The sequence below is a fragment of the Hippocampus bargibanti genome, linkage group LG17 (assembly GCF_051943395.1).
Source record: "Hippocampus bargibanti isolate YZ-2025 linkage group LG17, ASM5194339v1, whole genome shotgun sequence".
NCBI lineage: Eukaryota > Metazoa > Chordata > Actinopteri > Syngnathiformes > Syngnathidae > Hippocampus > Hippocampus bargibanti.
In genome coordinates, this window is record NC_142750.1 from 10853106 (window position 1) to 10869721 (window position 16616).

General features: G+C 40.6%; 2 protein-coding genes, 1 long non-coding RNA gene and 1 other non-coding gene across 5 annotated transcripts; 1 reads left to right on the forward strand and 3 right to left on the reverse strand.

The window, feature by feature from the left end:
- Nucleotides 1–437: 437 nt before the first annotated feature.
- LOC148885698 (5-hydroxytryptamine receptor 3A) lies at nt 438–7681 on the reverse strand. The gene is made up of 9 exons (XM_089018757.1): nt 7621–7681; nt 7384–7544; nt 6587–6631; nt 6390–6499; nt 4824–4996; nt 4584–4744; nt 4179–4389; nt 3963–4115; nt 438–737 (listed from the first exon to the last, which is right to left on the reverse strand). The coding sequence occupies exons 1-9, from the start codon at nt 7670–7672 to the stop codon at nt 478–480; spliced, it is 1326 nt and encodes a 441-aa protein (XP_088874883.1). The 5' UTR covers nt 7673–7681; the 3' UTR covers nt 438–477.
- A 909-nt stretch (nt 7682–8590) lies between these two features.
- On the reverse strand, nt 8591–13897 carry tsen54 (TSEN54 tRNA splicing endonuclease subunit). 2 transcript variants are annotated; one of them, XM_089018648.1, is made up of 12 exons: nt 13746–13897; nt 12819–12977; nt 12677–12740; nt 12462–12545; nt 12288–12386; nt 12107–12159; nt 11935–12036; nt 11371–11803; nt 11158–11296; nt 10023–10083; nt 9822–9935; nt 8591–8906 (listed from the first exon to the last, which is right to left on the reverse strand). In XM_089018648.1, exons 1-12 carry the CDS (start codon nt 13799–13801, stop codon nt 8756–8758), a joined length of 1515 nt encoding a protein of 504 aa, XP_088874774.1. In that variant the 5' UTR covers nt 13802–13897; the 3' UTR covers nt 8591–8755. The 2 variants fall into 2 exon arrangements, with proteins under 2 accessions (XP_088874774.1, XP_088874775.1); XM_089018649.1 differs by lacking the exon at nt 13746–13897 and having other exon boundaries at nt 12845–12983.
- A 272-nt stretch (nt 13898–14169) lies between these two features.
- trnat-cgu (transfer RNA threonine (anticodon CGU)) lies at nt 14170–14241 on the reverse strand. Its single transcript has one exon. It is a non-coding gene; the product is annotated as a tRNA-Thr (tRNA).
- A 240-nt stretch (nt 14242–14481) lies between these two features.
- On the forward strand, nt 14482–15844 carry LOC148885701 (uncharacterized). Its single transcript, XR_016118085.1, has 2 exons — nt 14482–14790; nt 15174–15844. It is a non-coding gene; the product is annotated as an uncharacterized LOC148885701 (long non-coding RNA).
- Nucleotides 15845–16616: the final 772 nt, after the last annotated feature.

Below are 16616 nucleotides of genomic sequence, written 5' to 3' on the forward strand. Positions count from 1 at the left end.
ACTTGAGTCTCTTATTTCGTACTGCCCACAAAACCCAACCAACTGCCAGAGCTTCATCAATCCCACATTATAGAATCATGTGATGACACGTAGACTTTGCTCGGTGCAATTGAAAATCGATGAGGGGAAAAGTAATAAACGCTATGCAAATATTGAAACATTAATCATAGAAAATTATTTTAATTCTAAAAAGTACTGTTATTATAGGGCGAGGCAGTGTTTCATTGCAACACATGGCAGATGAGAAGCAGGTCTTAAATTTCAAAATGTGTGTGTGCACCACTTGGACAAACAAGTCATGGTCATATAATCATCCTGCCGTTATTGTCAACTTAATTTGCATCTTGTCATTACAGAAAATCTAGAAGCACGTAAATGCTGCAAATTTGCTAAATATAATTTATGAAGCGAATCAGTCACGTTTTCCAGGCGAATGATCATATTTGAAGTGTTTTAATTCCGTGAGTTTGTCAGAGTTTAACTGAAATAGCCAGCCGGAATCCACATGTGATACATCACGCCCATGAAAATGACAACGGTCAAAAAGTAAAAAATGAAGAAGACAATGTCGATGATTTCTGCAACCCGTCGAAAGCGTTTAGCCCGAGGTGCATTGTCCCCTCTTGAGGCTTGCCGCTGAGTTGCGCGAATCTCCTGTCGAAAAATTCTCAGTTGCTCTCGTTCCGACAGAGGTCCGACTTGAATGGGCAAAGCTTCCGCTTTCTCCTCGAGGGAATCTGAAAGGACACGTGGGTGTTTACCTCGCCGTTTTAGCGCAAGCCACAATTATATGTGATTGTGAATGTGATTCATACTTCATAGCACAATCTATCACATAGTCTACATGTGCCTCATGATTCCAAATTGTCAGATACACACTTTTGTTGCAGTTGTGAAAGTTATACCAGGGGCTCTTTATTGGATGCCGAAGTCCACCGTTACATGTTAAACGTCGTGCTGCGTGGCTGCAAATCCCAACTGTCGTGTTCAGTATAATACATTGAATTTCTAAGCGCCTTTCAAAACGCTCAAGGACACTTTACAGTCACGGGATTTTTGTGTGCAGCAGCAGCCATTCGCCCCAGCGTTTACTCGACCAGGAAGTAACACAACAACAAAGTTATGAAAGGAAGAGGAAAGGAAAGAAAGGAAACAAAAAAAAAAACTAAATAACAAATACGACAAAACAAAGACACAGAGTTATTCATTCTTCAGCACGCAGGTGTGCCTTATATGTAAAGTCATTTTGAGCCACCACAGGTCTCGCAAGTACTCACCGTAGAAGTAGTGCGTAATCCCAGCCTCTACTGTAGCGCATTAAAGGACAACCGACGTCCCCGGACAAGTTGTGTCCATAATTTGTAAAATGGCTTCAAATGAAGTCTTGTTTTTGAGTTGGTGACGAGTCCTCACCCAACGTCACTGAAGAAACGCCCCTGACCAAAAAAAGGACGCATTGTAGCAGTCCTTCCATCACGTCAATGCATTTTGCTGTACTTTATGTCTGAAAACGTTGTGCAGGACCAAAAAGAGGCAGAAGAGGGCGACAAAGCTCCATGTAAGGAATTAATCAGCCTGTGGAAACGGTCTGATTAATTCCTTACACGACTTTGGGCGCGACATTTCCCACCCCTGATGCCTCAAAATGACACGGAATAAATTATTTAATCGATTGCAAACATGTATGCTTTCTTCTTCAGAATCATATTCATAACTGGATGAGTAACAAGAAAGCATATTCTCCGAATCTGAAGCCATTGTTTTGATTCTCGAGCAAGGCGTCCACGAACATGTGGGCGGGACCTTCTGAAACTGGCCACTTCCGGTTTCAGATTTTAGTACTTTTTAGACACTTTAAGTCATTTTTATTGGTGTTTTGCATTTGACTTAAAATATTATACTGCGTGTTTTGGGTATTTTAGATGCTATGAAACGTTTTTCTGATGTCAGTTAGGAAACAAAAAAGTGACGTCGGCTGTCCTTTAAAATGTGGTGTCCCTTATATTTGGAAAACTTTTATATATTTGTATATTTGGAAAGCGTTTTATTATAATGGAATGATATTATAATACAAAATCTTGTAAAATGAAATTTGTATTTTGAGGAAGTGGAGGAGAGCGGCACTGAGCGTCCTTCATTATCGTGCTATGTCGTTGCTAATCACATTTATACTTGTAGAATGCAACTCCTAGTCAAGCGTTGTTCTATCCCTCATTTCATTCTTCCATTTTCTAATCCGCTTATCCTCAAAAGTACTATGCGCGTGCTGGAGCCCATCCCAGCTGTCTTTGTGCATAGATGAACTGTGCACAAGATGAACTGTGCTCACAATTACAGCTGTGGGACAATTTAATTGATCTGTGATAGAGAATAGACAGAATAGAAGTTATCATATTTAAAAGTTGCATGCCGTTATATGCTTAGTGAACACGTGTGACTAGAATACACAATGGAAGCGCATAAATTCTCGGGTCAATCTGAGGTGAACAGACACAGCCTGTTAAACTGTCATACTCACATAGGAGACCTGGCCTTGGGCAGAATTTAGGACTTGGGAAACTCCTTCACATCAAGAGGTCATTAGCTAGGTTACAAATCTATCGGTTCAGGGAAAGACAACTACAGTAAAGTCTCGTTATATCGATATTCAAGGGAGTCCGAAAAAATATCGATATAACCGGGACTATCGATATATCCGACCCTGTTTGCATGTAATTTTCTCCGTGCGTGCATAGAAATAGTATCGATATAACCGGGACTATCGATATATCCGATATCGATATAACGAGACTTTACTGTACTTAAAATGTCTATGTTCTGTTGTTTATAGTTGTTGGTGCTTGGGACATCCAGGGGCATGGTATTCAAATCAAGAAGACTATGTTTTATGAATGTATCATTTAAATTTGCACATACTCTCAATAAATAGCTTAGCAGAGGGCTGCAGGATTTGGGCGTTGGTCATGAACGGCTGCATCCCATGCCGGCAGTAAAAAACAGACTGTGTCCACAGTGGCCGACCAAATATCTCTGACAGTCCAATAATTTGTTATGAATATTTTTGGTATGTGAGAGGAAACCGTAGTTCCCGGAAAAAGTCCTACTGGCTGTGTCTGAAATAACGTATACCCGGAGGCCCGGGGCGTACAATTTTTACGTCGGGCGTACAACTTTCAAAACGTCTCGGCCCAGTTGGCCGACAACTACTTTAAGAAAAAAAAAAGTTGTTTTTTTCAAATCAAACGTTTGCTTTATTCAATAAAGCAAAAGCTACGAGCAAACCGTTACAAGCCACACTCCTCTTTCTAAGTGCCTTTTAAGTACACTTTACAGTCACGGTATAGTCCGAAGCACGAAACAAACAAACGTTTGTTTGGCAATTTGCATACTCGGCCCTGTTTGGCAATTTGCATACTGGGCCTGGCAGGCAATCAGAAGCCTGTTTCGTGCTTCGGACTATACCGTGACTGTAAAGTGTACTTGAGAGTTTTGAAAGGCGCTGAGAAAGAGGAGTCCATGTGGCTTTTAGCAGACAACGCAACGCAAACATTGCATTGTGCACCATGACGACAAAGACAACTGGAGCAAAATCTTCAGCAATGGATATTTACCATAAATTAAGCAAGGGAGCATTTGTGGTAGGTACTTCCTTAATTTAAAAAAGTCCTTTATACTTCGCAACAATGTTTTTTTTTTTTGCGATTAGCCGTCTTAATGTGTTTCAAGTTGTGAAAAATGGGGCAGGCAACTTCATGGCCGGGCAGGCAACTTTATGACCGGGAAGGCAACTTTTTAGTTGTCTGCCCTGGTGACCCCTAACTTTTTTTCATGAGTTTCAGACACTACTACTGGTTAATAATCATACTATTGTCATGTGATGATAAAATCCAAGATGTCAGATTTGCTCTAGTGCTACATGGCTGCTAACCAGTACAAGTTCGAAAGGGACACCATCCACCGACCTTTCTTCTCCCCTTTGTCTGAGAGAACTTCACTGTCAGACGATGTTGCCAGCTTCTTGGGAAACCTGTCATCCAGGTCGATGATGAAGCTGACCAGCATGGCCTCCAGGAGACTCAAGCCCACCAAAGCGAACACGCCCGCACAGAAGCTGGCTAAAAGGTGGGAGAGGCGGCATCAGTGAGAGCGTGACGGGACAGATGGGACCGCTCGCTCACCAATGATAGGCAGGTTTTCCTCAGTGGAGGGTAGCATGTCCTTAAGGATGAGCAGCAAGACGGAGATGGACAGCAGCACGGTGACTTTGAAGCTCAGTTTTTCGCCGCGGCCCTCGTCAATAAAGAAGGACGCCATGTCCAGCACCAGTAGGTAGAAAAGCGGAACGATGAAGATGATGACGTACAGCAGCGGCTTGCGTTCGATAGTCACCTATTCATGGGAACATGGAACTGAAATGGAATTGTATCCTGAACCAATCAGATTTCAAGTTTTCTTCTAAGGGCGGACGACAATAAAGCTGACTTTGTCTAGACTTTGACCTTGCTGGCCATCGGTGTCATCTTTTTTTACTCCCTCTGATAAATGCCGAATGTAGAATCCAGACAAGAAAACACAAACCTCACCGTGTAAATCAGTTTACTGGTTTTTGGTGGCTCATCATCGGTCACGTTTGACATGACTCCCAAGTACTTCAGGCTCCACTCCCCACGAGTTACCATGGACTGCCCCGAGACGTTTGTAATAAAATCATCACCACTCACTGTCCCGAGAAGGATACCCTTATCTGATACAGGATTAGGACAATATGAATTGAAGATTTTTATTCACTTCCGCCGTCGTCTTTGCCTGATGTCCATTCTTACCATTGGTGTTCATGACGCTGAAGGTGATGTCGCAGTTCTGGCGGTCAAAGGGGAACCTGTAAAGGTTGAGGGTGCACGTGGTTGTCAGACGCTGACGGGCGGTCATCTGGAGCATTCCGTTAGCGTGTACTGTCACATAATAACTCCTTTGGATGCTCCCGGAGTCGGAGGCACTGTGAGCACATCACAACATGCACTTAGTTGCCTCATTAAAGATCATGGAAGAAAAATCCAAGTTGTCAAATCCATAGTGTGTAGTGTCAAATTTGGTAGCAATCAGCCAAAATCTCTTGGAGTAGTTTGCTTTTGAAGGACAATCCGCCATTTAAGGTATGTAAAAAAAAGAGAGTCTTTCTAGGAATTGTATATTGTGACTTTTTGTGGCTCTCAAGGCTGTGACTGTCAAGGCTACCATATTTCATGTTGGCGAGGGAAACTGTATTTGGGATATTAATTATTAAAAACAACCTGGGGCTCTGGGAGAGGTGCTATTATCGATAAAATGGCCGCTCTCCCCCCAAAAAAATGGCAGAGTTCTGTCTTTTCACATATCAATAAGATTTGTGTGCGGTAATCTAATTGTAACGTGTATTTGTTACATATTTTGAAGCATTTTTAAGTTTTAACCCTCATATTATGTTAAGGGGTCAATTTTACCTGTTTTCATTTTTGTGTTGATGAAAGAACTCCTTTATTTTTCCTTTCTTCAAAAGTCTAAAATATCCCAATGGGATAGAAAATATGTTGTCTCTTTTCAAGTATGTTTATAACATCTCAGAAACAGTTGTTGTTAATGTCATCTATTATTTAAATGTTGATGATTTTTACATAATCGGGATTTTTTTTGGTCAACATAATATGAGGGTTAAAAAACATTTATGTCTGAATTTTAGGAGGCTTGGAACGGATTGAGGCATCAGACATGGAAAACATGTCTCTATGTACAAAATATTCTAGTCAAGAAATTTCTTGCAGATCCAATTAATTTCATAAGTAAATGCACCGGTGTATTTTATTTAAAAGGTTTGATGAACTACCATTGTAATTGCCTCTGGATGATGTACTTACTTGGTACATTTGCGTACAACTATCCTGGGTTTTGTCAGGTCAAATGATGGTTTCTATTCATGACATGTCGGCCAAATTTCATGTGACTGAGTAAAATTGACTTTAGGGATTGAATTTTCCATCAGCTGCTTAAATGCCGGGTTTTTATTGACAGATCTCTCTGGATTGTGTCCAATAAATGGTGTTTATTGCGTGTGTGTAATCACGTGGTCAAATTAAATACAATACTGCTGCTGTTTTGTGCATCGATTAATTGTTCAATCACACGCAAGGGGCAATGTAAACATTTACACGGTGGTTCAAATTACGTGTTCTGTAAACCCAGGAAGGTAACCATTGAATGAGCTCATAATAGCACCAAATGACACAACAGGCATGACTTGTGTTTTGTTAAAGTGAACATTTTAGGGACAAAAAAGGCTCGTTCCAGTAGCCATGTGAGTGGCACCTGCTCTTACGTCATCTGCAGTAATGAAAACATAAAGTTAGACAACTCACTCCTCTTGGATATTCATGTCGGGCGTCCACAGCATGGACCCGGGAATGGAGAAGTGGGTGATGTCACAGAAATCCGACGGATTCCACTTGAGGAAATCATTTTCCCAGACCTTTTAAAACACAGACCAGGAAATAAAAACTACCCAGCAAACAAATGAATCGTTGATTAAAGTTACTGCACTGGAGTGGCTCCTCACTGTTCGGATCCACACGTGACTCATGAAGGTTTGAAACTTCTCATCCTACACAACAGAAAAAAACAACCCTGACTTGTGACAGATATTGATCAATCATGATCAATACAGCATAATGTATATTGGACTAAATTGATTATATATATATATATATATATATATATATATATATATATATAATTTTTATTTCAAGCGCCTTTCTAAGCTCTCAAGGACTCTTTAAAGTCACAGACAAGCATAGATACAATAATAAATAAAATACAATTCATAATCATAACAATATAATTGATGGAAAAATATGCAAATAGCATGTTAAAAAATACACAGGTTGTAATAAAATCATTGCATGAAAAAATGACTATCCCCCATCCTGAACTCCAACAATAGAAAATACCATATTTCAGACAAAAAGATAAACATTGACAGAAATTACAAAATTAAGCCAACATTTAAATCCGATAAAATATACAAATATCCCAGCAAAATAATGTAAATACATAGTTGCAGAAAAAAAATGGACATTTGTTTGAAATATTCAAAGGCCCATTTTAGTGTTAACCTGACAAGTCTGCCACGACTCAGATTGCGCAGTTGCATAGCGCATTCGTAAATCTGGCAGGTTGCAGCCATATAACGTTAGCAGAAAGAAAATTGCAATTTTGTAATATGAAAAAAAATCACGAAACTAATAGATGAAGTCAGAAAAACAAACTATATTACTTAAAAATGTTGAATCAAATAAATGCAGTTTACACAAATGCATCTTTGAAACACATTTTTTCTTTTTTCTTGTGACTTACCACCTGCAAGATGCCAAAGAGGAACATGTCTACCTGCACGTTGGTAACCTGCCTCCAGTCCTTGACGGGCCTGACATTGGCCAGCAAGTCATTGGAAGAGCTCAAGTTCAAGTGACTGATAAGATGCCAGTAGGAGCAGTTGGACGCCCAGCTGCATGAGGCTACAAACACAAATAATTTTAAAAACCATCTGAATACCAAGAAGCCTTTAAAGGAAAGTCAATTGCATCAACTTACCGACCAGGCTAACAAGAATGACAGCTCTCCAGGTGGACATGGTTGTTTGCATCAGCAGATAAAACGGAGGCTTTATAAAAAAGTACAAGGTGGGGAGGCTTGCGTCAACAGCACCACAATGAAACAGTGAACGCATTGCGGCACTCCTTTCGTCTATTCATGTATACAACATGAACAATTGAATCTACAGCTGCGGAAATTATTGGCACACAAGAAAAAAAAATGTGATGTCATACACACGCTGAATGAGTGCAATTCAGGGACACCTTTGTTTTAGTTCAGTTGTATTTAATTTCCATGCACAAAGAAGTTAGTTTATATTTTAGAGTTTTTTTTTCGTGTTTTTAATGAATCGACTTAATTCGAATACATGCAATGCAGTTAAAAATGATTTCCCATTTTCTATCCCAACTTTTTAATGTTGTTTATTGTTCAAGCGCATTTTTTTTCCTTTCAGGAAAATATGAATCAAATTAAAACATTTAAATTAGAATGTTATTGTAGTGTATTTAATCATCCGAGTACGTGTACTTCACTGATTAAATAATGGTTTTAATGTTGCTGCGGTAGATTGCAAATTTCCCCATTGTGGGGAACTATTAAAGGATTTCTGATTGTAATTCTGATTTGTTTTATTGTCCATAAAATGGTAGTAGTAGTATATATTATGAGTTAAAGTACCACCAGTTTTTTTAATTAATCCACAAAAAGTAGTTTGATAACATTTGACGTGAACTGTTTAATGTTCTACATTGTAGACATAAAAAAAAAGTCTCAAGGATCACCCAAAATACTTTCCTTTGTGCATGCACCACCTTGCGGAAAATTCCAAAAATTCAGCCGCTAAAGCCAGTATGTTCTAGCCTGTTGAAATTTGAGAAAGCAATTAATCATAATGTGCCCCCTAAAAAAATGTAAGAAGATGACGAAGTGTCAAAAAACACAGACCGACTGCCATTTGGGCTCAAAGTGGCATTTTACAGTTAGTGTCCTTTTATTTGTTTTAATTCAGCACCAAAAAAGCAGTTTGACTCGTATGGACATGCCCATAAAAACACATTAACAAAATTTTGGATCAAAGTTCCCATTTTAAATTGGGGGGGGGGGGGGGGGCTTTCAAAAGTGAATATGAGTGTTATGGGTACACATCAGTGGGTAGCTGAAAGTCTTTAAAGGTGTAAAAGGAGATGTCACCGGCGTCCACCACAGCAAAGACAATCTGGATATCACCACTCTGGAAGCTCAGCTGCTTGATGGCTGCCAAGTCTGGAACAGGCCCTGTGAAGCTGGAACCATGTACCACTGCCGGTCAAATACATGTGTGATGATGGACACTCCACTAAATAATAATAATAATAATACATTTGATTTATAAGCGCCTTACAAAACTCTCAAGGATAAATAATGGAGTATTGAAATCATATTTTCCATTTCAAATTGTTTTAATTGTTTAGTTTTGGTTCTGTAGTTTTTTTTCTATTTAATATATCTTTTCTTTTTATGACTTAAAAATTGCTCTATTATTTGACAATGAGTATTTTTTTATATTTTATGTCTTTGGGGGAAAGTATTGGGACAGAGACAGGAAGTGGAAAAATAAAGCGATTGTGAGAATGGCCAATTTTTCATTTGATTTTATAATTTGAATATTTTTTGAATATTATTTTTCTTCGAATATAATACATTTTATTTAGCTTTAATATCATGTATTAATGATGACGAATGTCTTGTGTTTGCTCAGATTACATTTAGAGATACAAACATACTTCTGTATTGTAGTCTAGTATACTTTAAATATTTACATTTTTATTTGTACTTTTTCCACGTGTTTTGGTTTTTCATCTGATACATTTGTATGACACTTAAAACTTTTGAGTAATTTATTATTCCGCAATTATTGTCTTTTTTTCACGTTTTGTCTGTTTGTTCTAAATTAAGCACATGGCTCATTTTTTATGGATTTTACAATTGGGTGTTGGGACACAAACCTACTAAAAATTTGGACAAAAGTATTACAAGAGTTTTGTAAAGTGAAGTGCTGAAAATGTTTATGGTAAGTGCTTTGTTAAAGCTTCGGCTGTTGTTAAAGCGCTATATAAATCAATATGTATTGTATATTGTATTGTATATGTATGTGCCACATGGTGATGAAAACAGTGATTGATGTGCATTCATGCCAAAAGACATGAAAGACGACTCACCTGCAAACGCACATGTGGACAAAGGGTTTACCCGGGTTGCTCTTCTTGAAGGTAGCCACCGTGTCAGGTTGGTAAACAGTGAAACAAATCCTCCACTCCTCTGAGGTCTTCAACCTAGACAAGTGTAGAGCAGGTGGACTCTTTACATCCGCCTCATGAACCATTTTGTTGACCACAGGACATTTTGTGAAACATGTATACCTGGATGCTTCCTCGAGCACATGTGTGGACTTGATGACACTTATTTTGTCTAGAAGTTCACCTGAAAGTAAGAACAGGGGGGAGGAAAGTGATTACTAGTTAATTGCTGCCTAAAGAGACAGAAGAAAAATAAACACAATGAATTTGCAGATGGAATGTACAGTATACTGGTGTTAAGAGCCAACTATTTTGTGTTCTATCAGGCAGTCGACCCTAACCCCGATCAATAAATACCAGGCCGCGGACCAGTAACCAATAACTTTTTTTGCATTGTTGCTTTTCACTCATTCACTGCCAGACATGCAAAAATGTGTCCACCCCAGTGCCAGGGTTTTTGTCATTTTCACTCAAATTCCAGGACCCACAGAATATTGAGTTTAAGGAGTACATAAACATTCAATGCAGCGTAAGAAACCTTAGCCACTCTTTTTTCATCAGAAAAAATAGTTAATTCCTAAATTATAGGGGTCTGGAGTTATATGAGCTTGAAATGAGGATTGATTGATTGGTCTATATAGCGTTTTAGGATGTATTTTAGCTGAGGCTGGAACAAAGCGCCAGCATGGAAAAAAAGGAAATGCTGCCCCCACGTGGAAGGGAAAAACATTGCCAGAGGTCTGCCCAGCACTTTATCGGCACCCACAGCAACGGAGCTTTACATATATTGAATTCCCGAATAAATTTGGGAATGGCAGTGAATGAGTTAGATGAGTTGAGCAGTCTATTATTTTTTATTTTGAAATAACCATATCGACTCAGTTAAGCGCCCAAATTTAACCCAGCTAGCAAAAGTTCCATATGAGTCTTCTTCTTTTCCTTTGGGCTTTTCCCTTCAAGGGGTCGCCACAGCGAATCAGTGTCCTCCATCTTCAGAGGTTTAAATGGCATGTTTGTTTTGGCCAATGTTCGGGGACCACTGCAATAAGGGAAGCGGGAGAAAAGGAACAAATAAATAAATCATGTTATTGTTTGTTGGTCTTTCCTTGTTGGACTGTTTTTTATGTCTTTGCTCTATTGGACTGGCCGACCAAAAACTAACAGGCTTCACGCTAAATTCAGAGCCAATTTGGTTGCTGCTGAAATGCTTTCAGAACACTAGATTGGACAAAAATGTTGACCGGGTCAAATGGCTTACGTGTGGAGATGGGCTGGGTGTTGTCATGTAAAGGAGTGACTTCCCTCTGCCACAAGTGTTCCGGTCGTCTACGCCGGTGCCTCCCTTGCCGGCTCGCCAGAAGCTGATGATATTCGGCCCAGTTTCGGCACTGTCGCACCTTTGCATCGACAGTGGGGTTTTAAGCCAAGGATAGGGTTTGAAAATAGGGTTCCAAGACCACCGCACGCACACCTTTTGGTCTCTGTTGACATCCCAGCTCCTTGAGTGCTCTCTTCTCTCCCTGTTTTTGTCATTTGCAGTCATCTTGACCTCACGCTGGTTGATTCTTCTCATCCACGGTTTGATATCACACTCACCCACCGTCAGACCACCGGGCAGTAGAGTTGCGTCTGGAGAGGCCAAGCAACCGGAGCGCCCGTGCAGCGTGGCTACGTCGGGAAACATGACATCGTCCCAGCGCAAGGAGCGCCGGGAGGCAGGTTCCTGGGACTCATGGCTGGCAACAGGGTCTGTTATCCACCAGGGTCGGCCACCGTTTGAATCTACTGAGGGGCTTTGAGCTCCCAAAGTATCTTGTGAGGACGTTGCTTGAGATTCAGGAAGTGTTGAACCTTCTTCTGCTTGCTTTCTCTTCACATCGGGTGCGTTGTTTGCCTCCCTGTGGCTGGATGGGATAAAGCAAAACATAATTCCGACCATAGTAGCTTGCTGCTTAAGTTTGTAGCCTATAAAAGTGCCTGTTTAAAAAAAAAAACTCAACCAAACGCAATTACTATTTGTATTCATTTTTGACACCTGCAAGTTGGGACAAGGCTGTCGCTGCGCTTCCTCTTCAGCGTCCGCGGGCCATGTGACTGCGGTAAATTAAGTTGCCTTGCATAAGACGACGGCTGCGAGCTAAGCACAAGAGAATAAACACGCTGATATCATGGTTTCTACAATCTCACCTCAGCCCTCGCATCATTACCTGGCATCGAATCTGTGCACCACGTAGCCGAGCCTCTTCAGATGCCCAAACACCTTTTGTGAGGAAACAGGGTAGAGTGGTTAAAAGTTTTCATTTTTGTACATTTTTTTTTCTTCTTTGTGTTTATATTTTGATTTGAACATTTGAGGAGGATCAGAGTGTTGAGCACTTTCGCTTGCACCTGATACTGCTGAAGACTCAAGCTGTTCGAAGACAGAAACCATTCAAAGCCGTCCTGGATGGAGAGCGGAAGGTCCTGGTAGAACACTTGCACGTTCCCCTGGTGCAAAACGGCAAAGTAAGCTCAATAGCAGGTGGTGAAAAAGGGGTGCACGGAACTTTAGTTGCCACTCACACACTCCATCAGGTAAAGCGCCTCTTCGGGAAGGAGGTACTGCTTGCCGTTGGCGGAGAACCCCATTGTGTGCCAGAACTTGCCCTGAAAAATACATAAATAAAAATGCCCGTTCACGCAGCCTGTCAATGCTGTTATTTTTGAGCTGTCCACTACAAATGGTTACTTAAAATAAGAATGAGAAGAGGTGGAGACCACAAAGTTCAGAAACTCACTGCTGGAGACTGAAGCTCCACAATCTGGTCACCTGGAATCCACACTGCCTTCACTAGGTTACCACTGCAAAGAAAAAAAACTTCATTAGCAAGTTGAACGCACATGAAAGCATCATGATATTATGATTGCATGTCTGCCCACAGCCTCTCGACTCGTTCCTCCGATACCAGGCTCCAGTGTTCGCTCAGGCTTTGTTCCAGATGCACACGTTGCTCCTCGGAGTCATCTGGGTAGAAGTCTTTCTGACCGCGAACTGGGATCTTGTGGCTGCGGGTACGAGCCGAAAATAGCTCAGAAGGGCTGAAATGTGAGAAAGGAAACATTTAAATAAAATAACATGCAGTATTTAAAGTTCAGCTGTCTTGATATAGTTTTGCAGCGATTAAGATTGCTTTGATGGGATTGGTATAAACCCAATTCTGATAGGTTGAGACATGTTAAACAAATACTGCAGAATACATTGATTTGCACATCAGGTTTAACCTTTACTGAAGCAACTACGATGAGATTTTTAGGGCATTTTTTCTTGCATTGAGCAAATAATCATAACTCGGAATTTTATATGTCCAACACGTCGCATTGTTTTTTTATTACGTTTAACATGTGGTCTCAATTTCACTGCAGTTAGTGTGTAAAAACCGTAACAACGTAGATAGAATATAATTATACAGAACCTGATTTTATTTATTTATTATTAAAACAATTGTTTTAATTTCCAAAAATGAGGGAGTGGGATAGAGCTCACCTTCCCAAAATCGAGGTAACTTTTCGGTGGAATCAAAACAAAATGTTGAGAGAAGCCATCCAGCGATGACATACACGAATAACATGAACCATTAATAAATTATCCTTAATACTGCATGTATACAGTGTGTGTCCACTCTGGTTATATTGTACATTTTCATTCCCTGTGTGTGCGAGATGTTTTGCTAGCGTCAATAAAACGACAAGGAACGTGTAAAATCCAGAATTAAAGAAATACAAAAACAGCATTTGAAAAAAAAGACGGATAACTCTATATAACCGTGACTTAATTCACTGAATTGTGTGAACAAAACGAAAATGTACCTTAAAACTTCGCTGTAAAACTTCGGCTCACGATCATTTATGTTTTGGTCCGCCATCGAGGTAGGGTCGAGCGTTCGCGACTTCCTTCAACTCCGGGTCCTAGTGACACACGAGTTCTCCGAATCTCGTAAACAATGACTCGCTCAGCCCAAGGAGTGACATTGACCAAAACATTTTCCAAGTCATCGTTAAATGAAACCTGACGGCTCGACTGTGCATAAAATCAAGGTGCTGAGTCACAGATTTTGTTTCGATGCACTTATCAATCCAAGAGGGTAACAACGGTGTTTGGAGGTTTTGTGGAGAAAATTGTAATATTTTCTCATTTCAAGTGCTTTGATATTTGATCAAAGTCTCTGTAGCTCATCAAGACAAGAGAATGTGACTTTCCGTTAAAAAATATTAGGTCTAACCACAACCACCAAGGCACGGACGGGGTTCGAACCCGCGATCTTCGGTTTACGAGACCGACGCCTTACCACTTGGCCACCGCGCCTGGTAGTGCTTATTGGTCGGTGGTAACATTTTTAATCACGAAAATGTCTGAAATTTGGATGAAGTGAATTTGTCAGCTCAAAGAGACGAGTTTGTGGCTTAAGTGTGAACACAACGTTCATATTTATGGTGTTCTGTTCATCCTGTCGGAATTTAAAAAAATGGGCAGTAGAACTCAACCAAGAGACAAAGAAGAATACATATTGGTTAATTACTTGTATACATTTCGACTGGGTTGTATTTGAAGCTATTTAATCGCATTTACGTGAAAGGCTCTCAAAGCTTCGATCGTAGTAACACGTCATTTTGCTCTCTTGCTAGCTTGTCGCCATTGGAGGAGGCGACTGATGTCATATGACATTTTCGGAAGTGGAATGACGTAAAGTGGACGCAGCTCGAAACTCGGAACTGAAGTGATGTCCGCCCGGAGAAAAATATCCCCCTTTCCCCACCACCTGTGATGTCTTGAATACCTCCCACACATTCTGTCGGCCGGTGGGGAGGCTGCGTTACATTCTCGGCAAAATCAGGACCCGAGTAGACGGATGCGGTGAGTATTTGTTGCTAGTTCGTTTGTTTTGAGCCGTGGTTGTTTGTTGTCGGCTAACCGGTTAGCTTTCGATATGTTGGAAGGCGACGCTGAGATGTCATCCATTTTTCGCTCAGCAAAAACGCAGAACATTACATGACATATAATCATCCTTAACAAGCCTATAATGCAACATCGTAGGGCGTCTTTCACGCAGTTTGTGTGAAATTACCGCACTTTCCCCACATCCCACCAAAACAGCGTACGTTGATCGTTTCTTGTTCGCACCGTGGTCACGAAACAAATCAAACTTGTACAGTAAATCAAGGGGTCCCGATGTTGCCATTTCTTTTCGAGTGTCATTTGGTTTCAAATGGCCCTTTTTGGGAACGTGTCATTTGCAGAGGCGCCGCGTAACCGCCGAGGCTGTCCGCGATGCCGCTGGTGTTGGACGCCGTGTGGGCGCTGTGGAGCATCACGGCGGGGATCTACGACTACCTCCACACCAGTGCCATGGAGGAGAGGATCCACACGCTGGAGAACGTGCTCTCCGTACACCAGTTTGTCATCGCGGGGCTGTCGGCAGGCCTCATCTTGCTTATGACATACATCCTATGGAGGAAGCATTGATGAGTATGAAGGAGATGACATGAACGCGCCCACTACCATGAAAGGGCAATGGAATGGAGCGAAGTTGTTTCTGTGTATGTTAAATGTTGATTTTCACATCTGTAACTGACTACTTGCCGTCCCAGGTTCCATAGCCAAGACTAGAAGTGTGCTAATGCACTGATTGTTTTTCTGGCTCTTTTTGTGTCATCCTTCAGGCATAATTTAAAGGAACTTTGCATTATTTTGAAAATTTTGTTATGGTTTTGAGAGGCAGCTTGGCTCTCATTTGAGCAACAGGTTAGTCAATCTGCAACATTTTGTCTTGTTTGTTTTTCTTTTGTTTTGTTTCATTGAACTTAATTTTTCTGTGGACTACAATAATGCATTATATTATGACATACTGCTCACAAGGATGGCCACGTTTAAAGGGAATATGTCCAAATAATAAAAAACTCAGCAGTGATTAATTGGGTTGTTTTTTATATAAACTTATAAAGCCTTAAACCACAGGTGTCAAAATCAAGGCCTGGGGGCCAAATCTGGCCCGCCACATTTTATTCGGCCCGCGAAATCAAATCTTGTGTGTCGATTTCCATTATGATTGCGAAAATCCCAACCAAAATTTCAAATGGTCCCATGTAAATCGCAATAAGTTATTATTCTTGCACTCCAGATTTGAAAACTAGTTATCCATTAATTTTGTGTGTGTTCTATATTGTTACAATCATAGCATAATTAGCTTAGCCATGTTTGCACACCTCCCGGGGGTCTAATTCGGCTAGCGAACTGCGGTTCGTGCTCAATTTTTGTTTAATATCGGTAATTGTTATTGAAAATTCATAACTGGAGTTCTTGTCAAATCATTGAGTTCGCTAATTAATTAAGAGCCTAAGACAGATATTCTACCGGCCAAGCCCAAGGTCGGCCCCGCATGCTGCTAGCATAATCATTTTAGCGCCTTGGAATCATAGCATAACTGTTTTAGCGCTAGGGCTAAACCGGTTATGCTATGTGCTCAGAACGGGTTAGATTGACTTAGTCACTACGAAAGTTGTCTTACTGTAATAAAAGTTGTTGGGCGCCAAATTTGAATGCTCCCATCATGGAAACTGAGTTGTTCGACGTAAACTTTGATGTCTTTGAGTAATTTTCTGCCTGTATAAAAGGTAGTTTTCCAGATTCCGATCAGTACAGCGATTATCCAAACCTTTACAATGAAAATTCAACGCACTAGT

Bases quoted from the DNA above. Each gene is read 5' to 3' on its own strand.
- LOC148885698 (XM_089018757.1), bottom strand. From the start codon at position 7,672: ATGCAAACAACCATGTCCACCTGGAGAGCTGTCATTCTTGTTAGCCTG. The intron at 4,997-6,389 runs GTGAGTTGTCTA...ATGTGCTCACAG, and splicing joins GACATGAATATCCAAGAGGA to TGCCTCCGACTCCGGGAGCA. The intron at 4,390-4,583 runs GTGAGGTTTGTG...TCCCATGAATAG, and splicing joins CCAGTAAACTGATTTACACG to GTGACTATCGAACGCAAGCC.
- tsen54 (XM_089018648.1), bottom strand. From the start codon at position 13,801: ATGGCGGACCAAAACATAAATGATCGTGAGCCGAAGTTTTACAGCGAA. The intron at 12,037-12,106 runs GTAATGATGCGA...TCTTGTGCTTAG, and splicing joins GTGCACAGATTCGATGCCAG to CTCGCAGCCGTCGTCTTATG. The intron at 11,297-11,370 runs GTGTGCGTGCGG...GTCGATGCAAAG, and splicing joins ATGTCAACAGAGACCAAAAG to GTGCGACAGTGCCGAAACTG.